The sequence below is a fragment of the Loxodonta africana genome, chromosome 23 (assembly GCF_030014295.1).
Source record: "Loxodonta africana isolate mLoxAfr1 chromosome 23, mLoxAfr1.hap2, whole genome shotgun sequence".
Classification (NCBI taxonomy): Eukaryota; Metazoa; Chordata; class Mammalia; order Proboscidea; family Elephantidae; genus Loxodonta; species Loxodonta africana.
In genome coordinates, this window is record NC_087364.1 from 58,915,625 (window position 1) to 58,927,853 (window position 12,229).

Genomic DNA, 12,229 nt, shown 5'->3' on the forward strand with positions numbered 1-12,229 from the left:
TGGTCCTCCTTGAGCAAGCAGAGCGCAGCCCCATGCGCGCGCCTGCGCAGGCCAGGGTACCTTCCCGGGCCCGCTGGTAAGGTGCGAGGGCGCGGCGACCTACTACCCTTCGGGCACGCGCTCTGGCCCCGCCTCGCGGCCCCTTTCATTGAGAAACCCCTTAGCGATCACGTGAAAGAGGCATGAAGTCGCGTGACGTCTGCGAAGGGCGGACCAATGAGAGCCTCTGTGTATGGCAGGGTCATCGGAATATTCATGTCCCCCCGCCCTCCTCCGCGGCGCCGCGCTCGGGCTCGGGGTGTGAGCGCCGAGCTGTGAGCGCCGCGCTGGAGCTGGAGGCGGCGCGGCAGGAACGCCGCGGGGAGGGCTGCGCCGGTTGCTCCCCTCGCCGTCCCTGGGGCGCTTTGCGTCTCCAGTCCGGGACCGACGCCGCCGGCCGTCACGGGCGGCCGGATCCGCGCCCCGCCTCAGCGCCCGCCCGGAGGACATGCGGGAGAGAGAATGAGCCAGAGGGACACGCTGGTGCATCTGTTCGCCGGGGGGTACGGTCTGGGCGCTGAGGGGCACGTGGGTCTGGGCTTCCGAGGGTCCTGGGGGCAGGCGCCTGGGGGCGAGGCGGAGGGCCGCGGCCCGAGGCTGGATTCCGGGCCACCGACGGCGTCAGGCCCGGGCGGGCAGGGGGAGGCCCGGGCGGGCAGGAGTGAGGGGCTGGAGCCCGGGGAGCCGAGGGCTGAGTCCGCGCGGGGCGTGGTGACGGCCGAGCACGGAGGCCTGCGGGGGCTCGAGCCTGGCGAGCTGGCGGGGAAGGCCCACCGGGGTGCGGGGCTCCGGGCCCGCGGGGCCGTGACGAGGCGGAGGCCGGAGGGCGGCGGGCGGGCTGGCGGGGCGGGGCGCGGCGCCTGGTCCCGGGCTGCTGCAGGCCGAGGCCCTGTGCCGCGCGCGGCCTAGCGTGTCTGCAGGATGCGGGGCCGCGGCGAGGGGCGTAGCCTCGGGCCTCACGTAGGTCGCGTGGCCGGTGGACGCGGCGGGAAGTGCCGAGGCCGCGGACAAAATGGGCGCCGGCTTCGCCTTCCCTGCCTGGCGCGCGGGTGGGGGCTCCTGACGTCGCTCGCGCCCCACCTGGGACCTGGGGCCGCTGGTTTTCGGGCCCTGGGTCCTGCCCGGCTGGGTCCTCCGGGCGCTTAAGGCTCGAGCGGGGGAGGCTTTGGTGTGCTGGTCCGCGTGGCTTTAGCTGGTCCCTGGGTCTTGGAAAATGCCCTGGCCGAGCTTCTGCAGGTCTCGAGAGGTGATGCAAAGCGGCACTTCCTGAAGGCCCGATTTTTTAATTTTTTTCTCCATAAAAATCAACCGTCCTGCACCCCCTTTTTTTGTCTTTTTTTTTTTTTAAAGGAGAAGCTGGGGGGTGGGGAGAGGTCACACGCTTGGATGGTAGTTACTGTGTGTGTACAAGACTGGGAGTAAACCTAAATTGCCAATGTAAGTGCGACATCTATTTTGTTGAGCCAGTATAGTCTCCTCTTTAGATTTGTTCCTTCCAAATTATTTGGAGAATCATAGCAATTTTAAGAGTTTAAGACTTCATGTCTGGAGGATTAATTTAGAGCCTTTTTACCAAAAAAATGGCTACGTTGATTGATTATATTGAGGTGCCTTTATGCTTATATGACCATATAAAAATCGCATCCTTGTAAACCCTAGAGTTAGTTTTTAAGTCGACCATTTTATTAATATTAAAGTAGTCATCCATGTGCAGTTTACTCACGGTGTCTTGATTTGAGTTGGACGTTATATTGCCATTGCGGTAGTACTTTCCTTGAATAGGTAAGCATATTTATTTAGCAAACATTTATTGTACACCACTTATGGGCCAGCCACTGTTCTGTCGTAAAACCAACGTTTTTATTTTAATCCATGAGCCTTAGCTTAGGCAAGGCTTGCCTTTTATATTTCTGAAATGTTTACTACCGGTAATCTTGGCAAATTAAATCCCTTTTTAAAATCCATTAGCTATGTGGATTTTACTATAATAAATACTTTTGTAAAGCAAAGATGTCCTGCCGTGCAAATAGTTGAGTTTCCTGGGGTAGTCAGATCATATGAGAAGACCTGAAAGTTAGGAGGCCATAGGTCTAGTTCTGGTTACTATTTTGAGTGAAAATGGACAACCCTTTGGTTTTAGTTGCTTCATCTGTAAAATGATCTCTAAAACTCCTCTCTAGCTCCTAACATCTTACTATTCTATGTTTAGGATTCGTATAACAAGTTTTGTTGAAAGTAGGATAACGTTTGAAATAAATGTTACCTTGGTTAACTTCCCGGTTCAGATTAGGGTCATCAGTCATTCGTTATTAATACATGTAAGGGATTACCTGGAGGGGGTTTGCGCATCTGGTGGTGCAAACGGCTAAGCGCTCAACTACTACTAGCAGAAGGTGGCGCAGTGGTTAAGAGCTTCCAAAGAGTTCGAATCCACCAGCTGTGCCTTGGAAACCCTATGGGGCAGTTCTGCTCTGTCCTGTAGGTTCACTGCCAGTGGGAAAAGACTCAAGGGCAGTGGGTTTGTTTGTTTGTTTTTTGGTACTAGCTGAAAGGTTGGGGTTCAAGCCCACCCAGAGGCATCTCCAAAGACATGCCTGGCAATCTACTTCTGAAACGCCACAGCCTTGAAAACCCTATAGAGCAGTCTCTGCTGACACACATGGGGGTCACCAAGAGTCAAAATAGACTGGTGGGTAACTAACAACAACAAACACAAATAGACTAAAATCCCGGAACCCAGTGCTATTTATTGAGTTGAATCCTACAAATAGACTACCCAAAAAACCCAGTGCTGTCGAGTCGATTCTGACTCATAACGACCCTATAGGACTAGGCCAAAATCAGCCTCGCATGTTCAGGTTATTTAGAATCTCAAGTGGTGTACTGCCGTGTAGGACTTGACACAGATAGGTGTTCAGCTTTGTCAGTTCCCTTCCTCTGCTTGTCTCTGCATTTACATGGAGTTACATAAGTCATTTCACTAAAGCTTGCCATTCTTTTTTAGAGAAACTTAAGAATTAGGAAGGATGGTAGAAATCATCCAGTTAAGCCCTTTCGAAATACGGAAAAATAATGAAGTATAAAAAATTGACTTACTAAGATCAAACCAGTTTTCAAGTGAGGAATACAATCTTTAAAGATACTTTCCGCTCCTTATAGTGTTAGGTAAATTCAGTTCTGTAGAGTATTCTGGAAGTCTGTGTTCTAAGCATTGTGAATATGCAAAGTATGTTGAATTGCTCAGATTAAAGATATCTAATTCTTTATACGTCAGAGTTGGTTATTATGTAAATCAAGGGTTATCCATTTTGTTTTTTACTTTAATATAATAACCACATAGGGAAAAGGAGAGAGGTCTCTATAGGTTGTTGTGCCCGGGTTACTTTACACATAGGTATCATTTAGATTAAGTTATAAAAGCTCAGCTTTGTTTTGTTTTTTTTAAGTGTAATCTTTCACAGTGGCATTTAATCTTAGGCAAGGATTGTCTACATACAGAGCCTTTGGGTTGTCAACATTTTCCTGCTGATGTTTATAATGGTACATATTCAAGTATGTATACGTCAGGATCTTAGAAAGGTTTCTACAAACCTAGTGCCTGTATTATTAAAGCAGGAGCATTCGAAATAGAGCAGCAGTGGACTTTGGGTCTGAGCGAAGTACTCACATGCTTAACTCCTGCTTTCTTGAAGATACCCTTTGGTCTCATTATGTTTTTGCCAGGGTTAGTTTTCAGTTTGTAAGGTTATTGGTTAAGTTGAGTTATGGAGGCAAGTCTCATATGGAAGCCTGCAAAAAGGATATAAATACAATTTAATTTTGTCCATACCTCTGCAAACATGTCAGCCTGTGTATGAAGATATAAGCAGTTTGAAATATAATGTTAAATACTTTTAATAGAATTATAAATTGTACAGTTATGTGTCAACTGCATATGCCCACCAAGAGGCAGTTCACTTTTTTTTTCTACTGTGTGTGAGATCGTCTCAAATGAAGGAATAAACTCACATTTTTTAAGTGGATGTATGTAGCTGCTATTACAGTGAGAAAGCTTTATACATGTAGTGAGTAATATCACAGATTAAGAGATTGTCCCAGTTATTTTTTTATCCTGGAATTCTATCACTTATTAATTCAGTAAGAAGCTCCCACTCGGATACCAGATATGTTTATTCTACAGGAATTTTATTATAGTGGTATTCATTGTTAAATAATTTCATCTGCTTTCTTGTGAGAGGAGGGCAAAAGTAGAACATTTAAAACTGTAATTAATACTTTTCCACTTCACTCTATCCACGTCTCTTTATTGTTTTTGTTAGGTGTCATCGATTTGGTTCCAAATCACAGTGACCCTGTGTACAACAGAATGAAACGCCACCCCCTCCTTATATTAGTCCTACTTAATTTTCTCCACCTCATTTTCCTTTTCCTTCTAAAAACACATTTTTTCATTCCCACTAAAAGAGTGCACAACTATGGGAAGTTGCTTATCCTGATACAGAATATTCCCAAAGAAACCATTTTCCAGTGAATGGATTAGTGTAGCCACCGCAGTGTAAGTCCAGGACCTCCTGGGAGTTTCTGAGACCCTTTCAGGGGTCTGAGAAGTTAGAACTGCTTTCGCAGAAATATCAGGACGATATTTGCCTTTATTCACTGTTGACATTTACGCTGATGGTGCAGAAGCAGTGAGGGGTAGAACTGTTGATGTCTTAGCATGAATCAAGGCAGCGGCACCAAGCTACCAGTAGGCACTGTAATTTTCTACCACTATTAGTTCCATCTGACTTGTCATAAGTTAGTCTGTCAAGTATATAGGAAATGCCCTCACCATTTCAATAACTTGAATTGTTTCTTACCCAAACACTAAAGTGTCAGAGAAAATACTCACACAAATATATCAGAGAAACGATTTTTGGTAGACTTCCTAAATGCTTTTTACAGAATTTCAGGGACATGCTACATGAGCTGACTAACATTTTAATGAAATCTCTTATTTAGTTTGTTGAGTTCTCCTTTTTTTTTTTTCTTTTGAGTGTTGTTTTTTGGGGCTTTTTTGTTTCGTTTTGTTTTTTGCCAGTTCTACAATTTCTACGTGTATTTTTCACTGTCATTTACATTTTTTATGTTGCACAAGCATTATCACTACCTTTTCCAAATTATCCCACCACCATTAACAATCAGCTTAATGCCCCATCTTAGTTATTTGCTATTCTATAGCAAATATAAGTGAGAGGCTTCAACAAACAAATTTTCTCACTGTTCAGGAGGCTAGAAGTCTGAATTTAGGGTGCCAGCCCTAGGGGAAGGCTTTCTCTGTCAGCTCTTGAGAAAGGTCCTTGTCTTTTTAGAACTTCTGCTCCTGGACAGTTTTCATGTGGCTGGTATCTCTCTTCCCCCATCTCTGCTTTTTAGCTTGCTTCTTTAATCTCTTTTATATATCAAAAGAGATTGATTCAGGATGTACCCTAATCCTGCCTTATTAATATAACGAACACAGCACATTCACAAATGGGATTATAACCACAGGCAGAGGTTAGGATTTAGAACACACATTTTGGGGGCACAATTCAATCCATAATATCCCCCTAAGCAAAAATCCCCCTTACCTTTCTACCCAACCCCTGGTAACGACTAAAATCTTTGGTTTCTATATATTTGCTTATTTCATATAAGTGAGATCAAACAGTATTTGCCCTTTTGTAACTGAGTTATTTCTCTCAGCATATTAACAAGGTTCATTCAAACTGTCGCATGCACCGGGACTTAATTTCTCTTTATGGCTGCATAGTAGTCCATTGTATGTATATACCACATTTTGTTAATCCATTCATCTATCAGTGGACATTTGGTTGTTTCTTTTGGCTGTTGTGAAAAGTGCTTCAGTGAACACTGGTGTACAGGTTTCTATTTGTGTTTCTGCTTTCACTTTTTTTTCAATTGTACTCTAGATGAAGGTTTACATAACAAACTAGTTTCTCATTAAACAGTACACATACTGTTTCATGACACTAGTTAAAACCCCATGATGTGTCAACACTCTCCCTTCTCAACCTTGGATTCCCTATTACCAGCTTTCCTGTTCCCTCCTTTCTTGTAGTCCTTGCCCCAGGGCTGGTGTGCCCCTTTAGTGGTCATTTCATTTTATGGGCCTGTTCAATCTTTGACTGAAGGGTGAGCCTCAGGAGTGACTTCATTACTGAGCTGAAAGGGCATCTGAGGGCCATACTCTTAGGGTTTCTCCATTCTCTGTCAGGCCAGCAAGTCTGGTCTTTTTTTCTGAGTTAGAATTCTACATTTTTCTCCAGCTCTGTCCAGGACCCTCTATTTTGATCCCTGTCAGAGCAATCAGTGGTGGTAGCCGGCCACCATCTAGTTGTACTGCACTCACTCTGGTGGAGAGTGTGGTAGATGGGGTCCATCAGTCCTTTGGACTAATCTTTCCCTTGTATCTTTAGTTTTCTTAATTCTTCCTTGCTCCTGAGGGTTGAGACCAGTGGAGTATCCTAAATGGCTGCTCACAGGTTTTTAAGACCCCAGATGCTACTCATCAACGTAGAATGTAGAATATTTCTTTATAAACTACGTTATGCCAGTCGAGCTAGATGTTCACCAAGACCATGGTCCCCACAGCCCTCAGCCCAGCAATTCAGTCCCTCAGGGAATTTGGATGTGTCTGTGGAACTTCGATGACCTTGCCTTGTACAGGTTGTGCTGGCTTCCCCGGTATTGTGTACTGTCCTACCCTTCAGCAGAATTACCAATTTTCTATTGTCTGTTAAGTGTTTTTCCATCCCCACCCCTCCCCTCCTTTGTAACCATCAAAAATGGTTTCTCTTTGTGTGTAAATTTTTTCATGAGTTTTTACAGTGGTGGTCTCATACAATATTTGTTTTTGTGATTGACTTATCTCACTCAGCGTAACACCCTCCATATTCATCCATGTCTTGAGATGCTTCGCAAATTCGTCATTCTTTATTGTTGTGTTATACTCCATTGTATGTATGTATGTACCACAGTTTGTTTATCCATTCATCTGTTGATGGGCATCTAGGTTGTTCCCATCTTTTTGCTATTGTGAACAGTGCTGCAGTGAACATGGGTATGCATATGTCTGTTTTTGTGCCAACTCTTATTTCTCTAGCATATATGGGGGATTGCTGGATTCTATGGTATTTCTGTTTCTAGCTTTCTGAGGAAGCACCATATCATTTTCCAAAATGGTTGTACCATTTTGCATTCCCACCAGCAGTGCATAAGAGTTCCCATCCCCCTGCAGCCTCTCCAACATTTGCTATTTCCTCTTTTTTTGGTTCATGCGAGTAATGTTAGGGTGAGATGGTATCTCATTGTAGTTTTGATTTGCATTTCTCTAATGACTAGTGATCACAAGCATTTCAACATGTGTCTTTTGGCCTCTTGAATGTCTTCTTTGGTGAAGTGTCTGTTCATTTCCTTTGCCCATTTTTTAATTGGATTATTTGTCTTCTTGTTGTAGAGGTGTTGGATTTTCTTATAGATTTGAGAGATTAGACCTTTGTCTGATTTGTAATAGCCAGCAATTTTTACCCAGTTTGTAGGTACTCTTTTTATACTTTTGGTGAAGTCTTTCGATGAGCATAAGTGTTTAATTTTTAGAAGATCCCAGTTATCTAGCTTATCCTCTGGAGCTTGTATATTGTTGGTTGTGGTTTGTATCCTGTTAATGCCATGTATTAGGCCCTCTAGCATTGATCCTATTTTTTCTTCTATGGACTTCATAGTTTTTGGTTTAATATTTAGGTCTTTGATCTATTCAAGTTAGTTTTTGTATACGGTGTGAGATATGGGTCCTGTTTCATTTTTTTTACAGATGGACATCCAGTTTTGCCAGCACCGTTTGTTAAAAAGACTGCCTTTTTTGCATTTGATAGACTTTGGGCCCTCATCAAAGATCAAGTGACCATAGGTGGTTGGATTTACGTATGGGTTCTCAATTCTGTTCCCATAGTCAGTGTATCGGTGGTTGTACCAGTACCAGGCTGTTTTGACTGCCGTAGCTGTATAGTAGGTTCTGAGGTCGGGCAGTGCAAGTCCTCCTACTTTATTCTTCTTCTTCAGTAGTGCTTTACTTATCCAGGGCTTCTTCCCTTTCCATATAAAGTTGATAAGTTTTTCCATCTTTTTAAAGAACGATGTTGATACTTGGATCGGGATTGCATTGTATCTGTAAATTGCTTTGGGTGGTATTGTCATTTTCACCGTGTTGAGTCTACCAGTCCGTGTGCATGGCCTGCTTTTACTTTTTCTGGGTATATATCTAGGTTGGGATTGCTGGGTCATGTAGTAGTTCTATATTCAACTTTTCGAGGAACCAACGTACTGTTTTCCACAGTGCCTGTACTATATTACATTCCCACCAACAGTGGATGGGGGTTCCAGTTTCTCCACAATCTCACCAACACCTGTTATTTTCCACTTTTTAGTCATAGCCATCTTAGTGGGCACAAAGTGATACCTCATTGTGGTTTTGATTTGCATCTTCCTAATGAGTTGGGATCGACTCAAGGGCAGCGGATTTGGCTTTGCTTGTTGGCCAGTTGAATATCCTCTTTGATGAACTGTCTGTTCAAGTCCTTTGCCCATTTTTTGATTGGACTGCTTGGTTTTTTGTTGTTGTTGTTATAGTTTTTTGTTTTTAATGTATTTTGGATAGTAGATCCTTATCAGATATACCTTTCTGGAAAATTTCCTCCCAGTCTGTAGGTTGTCTTTTTCCCTTTGTTGATAATCTTATTTAGTCTTTAATTTGACTAGTGCCATAGTCAGTAAATTACAGTGAAGTATTACTTGGAGGTAGAAAATTCACAGAATATTTCAACTGTTCATTTTGTGGTAAAGCTTGACACTGCAGTAGTCTGACAAAATAGGTTTGCTTAAAGTTAACAAAAATGTGTTTCTGAACTGATTTAACACAACACGCAATCAGAAAAGATTTTGTCCATTTATATATTGCCTTGCTTATTAGTAATAAGTTTCTTGGTTCATACACGCTTAAAAGGTTAAAATCAAGGGCTTTTTTTTATCTCTAACAGCCTCAGTACTTTGCCTTGCAATCCCGGTTTCCTTTTCCTGACCAACTCTCCCTAGCTGGATCCTGGAGTGCCTTAGTGAATTGTGTCCCCCAAAAAGGTGGTGAAGTCCTAACCCGTGTACCTGTGAATGTGATCCTGTTTGGAAATAGGGTCTTTCTTTTGTTATGCTAAGGGAACATACCTGAGTAGGGTGGGTTTTAAACCAAAACTCTTCTGAGTGGTATTTCATAAAAAGAGCAAAGTAGACCCAGTGAGGGATACACACAGGGAAGAGGCCATGTGAGAAACCATTTACAGGCCATGGAACGAATGCCCCAGGCTACAAGCAAGGAATAGGCCTTTTTAAGAACCAGATGCCCTGATAAGGACTTCTGGCCTCCAAGACTTAAAAAAAAAAAAAAAATTTTTTTTTTTTTTTTTTATGAGGTAGTAAATTCCTTTTCTTTAAAACCATCCACTTTGTGATATTTTGTTAAGGCAACACTCAGAAACTAAGACACTTAGGTTCAGCTGTATATAGCTAATAAAAGTGCTTTTAAGTCAGAGGAACTGGATCTAGTGGTTTAGGAGTTTGGGAATATCTAGCTGATGTTGGATTTATTATGTCTGCGCCTGACCTAGGGTTTTATGACCCTTGGCATCATGTCTGAAAATGATCTATGGCTACTCATACTTGTTTAGTGAACAGTTTTCCTTTTCCGTTCCACACTTCCCCACTGGCAACTTCTGATTCTTAAGTAGCTATCACTTGGGTGGGAGAGCACTTTGAGGCCCCCACCAGAGGCCTCGCTCTTATAAAACCTATTTGCACAAAGATTTTTTATACTTTGTTTTTCACCAGCCTGTTGCAAGGCTTCAAACCGGTTCTTCATGGTTTAGTCGTGGCTGAGGAAGTGAAACTGGAACAGATCTAGATTTTTTAAATTTGGGTGAAACTGAACGATAACCAGATTGGGAAAAATTACAGGTCAAAGCCCTGCTAGAAACTTAATTTTCCTCTTAGAAAGAAGGGCAGCATACATGTGGCGTAGTAACCAAATCTCTTGCCTGTCGAATTTTGCTCAGGGTTGGAAACGGGTGCCCTGGTCAAAAATAGCAGCTGATGAGCCACTTTGGGTGTGTGTTACTCTCCACAGCCCTGCCAGCAACCCGGTTGCACTCATCAGGCTTTTGAAAGGGCTCCCTCTGCCTCCTCCAAGTCTCATCCCAGGGCTTCAACCCACAATTTTTCCTTTTCCAGTTATTGTTCTAGATCACTCAGGTTTTAAAAATTCAGGCCTGTTCTGGTTTCACTTCATCGGCCATGACTGAACCAGTTCAAACAGGTTCCAAACCCTGGTCTATTGGTTCCACTGTGCTTGGCTTCAGAAAAGTCTCCATTCTAGCGTTTAGCTACTGCTTTACTCAAGGGGTCCGTAAGGCCCTTAAGTAACTAGACTCCTGACGTGCCAGAATTTTTAACCTCATTTTGCACAGTAACAATAAGCAACAAGTAGAAGCAACACTTGAAAGTTCTTATACAATGTGCACTTCCAAAAGGTTAGTTTTATTAGCATCTCCAGTATTATCATAGGCTAAAAACTTGCCTATATTCTAGTCATTTCCTGGTGTGACTTGATTTGCTTATTGTATAATTTGGCAAACAGAATAATTTTAAATGCTTTATAAAGCTGTTCAGCGATAACTATGTTAAGCAATTCTTAAATATTCTATAACATCAGTGCATAGTTTTGTGATTACCTGACCCTCAACAGGCAACCTTGGCATTCTCATGTCTTTAAAATTTGCCTGTAAAAATTTTTAAATGAGCATTGATCCACTTAGTTTCATTAAGAACATATATAGTTTGTCCTCTGTATCTGTGGGTTCCACATCCATGGATTCAACCAACAAAGGATCAAAAATATTCAGAAATGGAAAAAGAAAGCGCTCAAGGGCCTAGGAGCGACGCAGAGGGCAGCAAAAGGCAAGACAGGGTTGGCACCAAGGAACGGTGTGTGGCTGTGAAGGAAGTAGCTCCCAGGGGACAGAGGCAGCCACACCCCAACACAATTTGGACAAGTGAGGACACTAGGAATGGGATTGTGAAATTATACTTGGGCACTTCTTGGCCTGACCAAAGATCAGCAGAGGCCTCTAGTCCGAAAGGTGAGAACAAAGATGGCAGGGCCTGGACTTAGCACACTTTGCGCTGTGTATGTGTGACTGTCTGAAGTCACCCAGAACCTCCTACCTGAAGGACCCCAACTCAAGCCTATGGCTGGAGGGCTGAGATGTGGCTGTCCTTAAAAGTGCCTGCTTTGATCCAGGGCCTCAGGTGTCTCCCCTAACCTGGCCGGACCATCACTATTCCACGTCAGAGAGAAACGCTGTTCATTCCTGTGATATGTAAAAAAAAAAAGAAAATACTATGCCATTTTATGTAAGGGACTTGAGCATCTATGGATTTCAATATCCACGGGGATCCTGGAACCGATCCCCACACATACCTAGGGAGGACGGTAGTTAAATGTTCTAATACGGACATGAAGGCCCTGGGTGGCACTTAGCGGTTTAATGTTCTCAGATCCTTGCTTACTGAAAGGTTGGAGGTTCAGGTTCACCCAGGCCCCTCAGAAAAAGTAGAGATCTACTTCTGAAAAATCAGCCATCGAAACTCAATGGAGCACAGCTCTATTCTGCACACACTGGGTAGCCATGAGTTGGAGTCCACTCAGTGGCAACTGTTTGGTTTTTAATATGGACATACCATGGGTATGGTGACATTTAACAATTTCATTAGATTCCAAAACTAGAAACTGCCTGTCTTAGTTATCTAGTGCTGTCATAACAGAAGTGCTACAAGTGGATGGTTTTAAAGAAGAGAAATTTATTCTCTCACAGTCTAGTAGACTACAAGTCCAAATTCAGGGCTCCAGCTCCAGGGGAAGGCTTTCTCTCTCTGTTGGCTCTGGAGGAAGGTCCTTATTCCCCTGGACTGGGAGCTTCTCCATGCAGGAACCCCGGGTCCAAAGGACACGCTCTGCTCCTGGCACTGCTCTCGTGGTGATATGAGGTCCCTGGGTCTCTCTGCTCACTTCTGTCTTTTATATCTCAAAAGAGATCAGTTTAAGACA

The 12,229-nt window shown here is 43.5% G+C and overlaps 1 protein-coding gene across 2 annotated transcripts in view; it reads left to right on the forward strand.

The window, feature by feature from the left end:
- The first annotated feature begins 324 nt into the window (after window positions 1-324).
- SLC25A36 (solute carrier family 25 member 36) overlaps window positions 325-12,229 on the forward strand; it is a 61,980-nt gene continuing 50,075 nt past the window's right edge. The window contains exon 1 of one of the 2 annotated variants that reach the window (XM_010595983.2): window positions 325-542. In XM_010595983.2, coding sequence (XP_010594285.1) covers window positions 502-542 — 41 coding nt within the window. In that variant the 5' untranslated portion in view covers window positions 325-501. The remainder of the gene's footprint in view (window positions 543-12,229) is intronic. The other variant, XM_023555482.2, reaches the window with a different exon arrangement.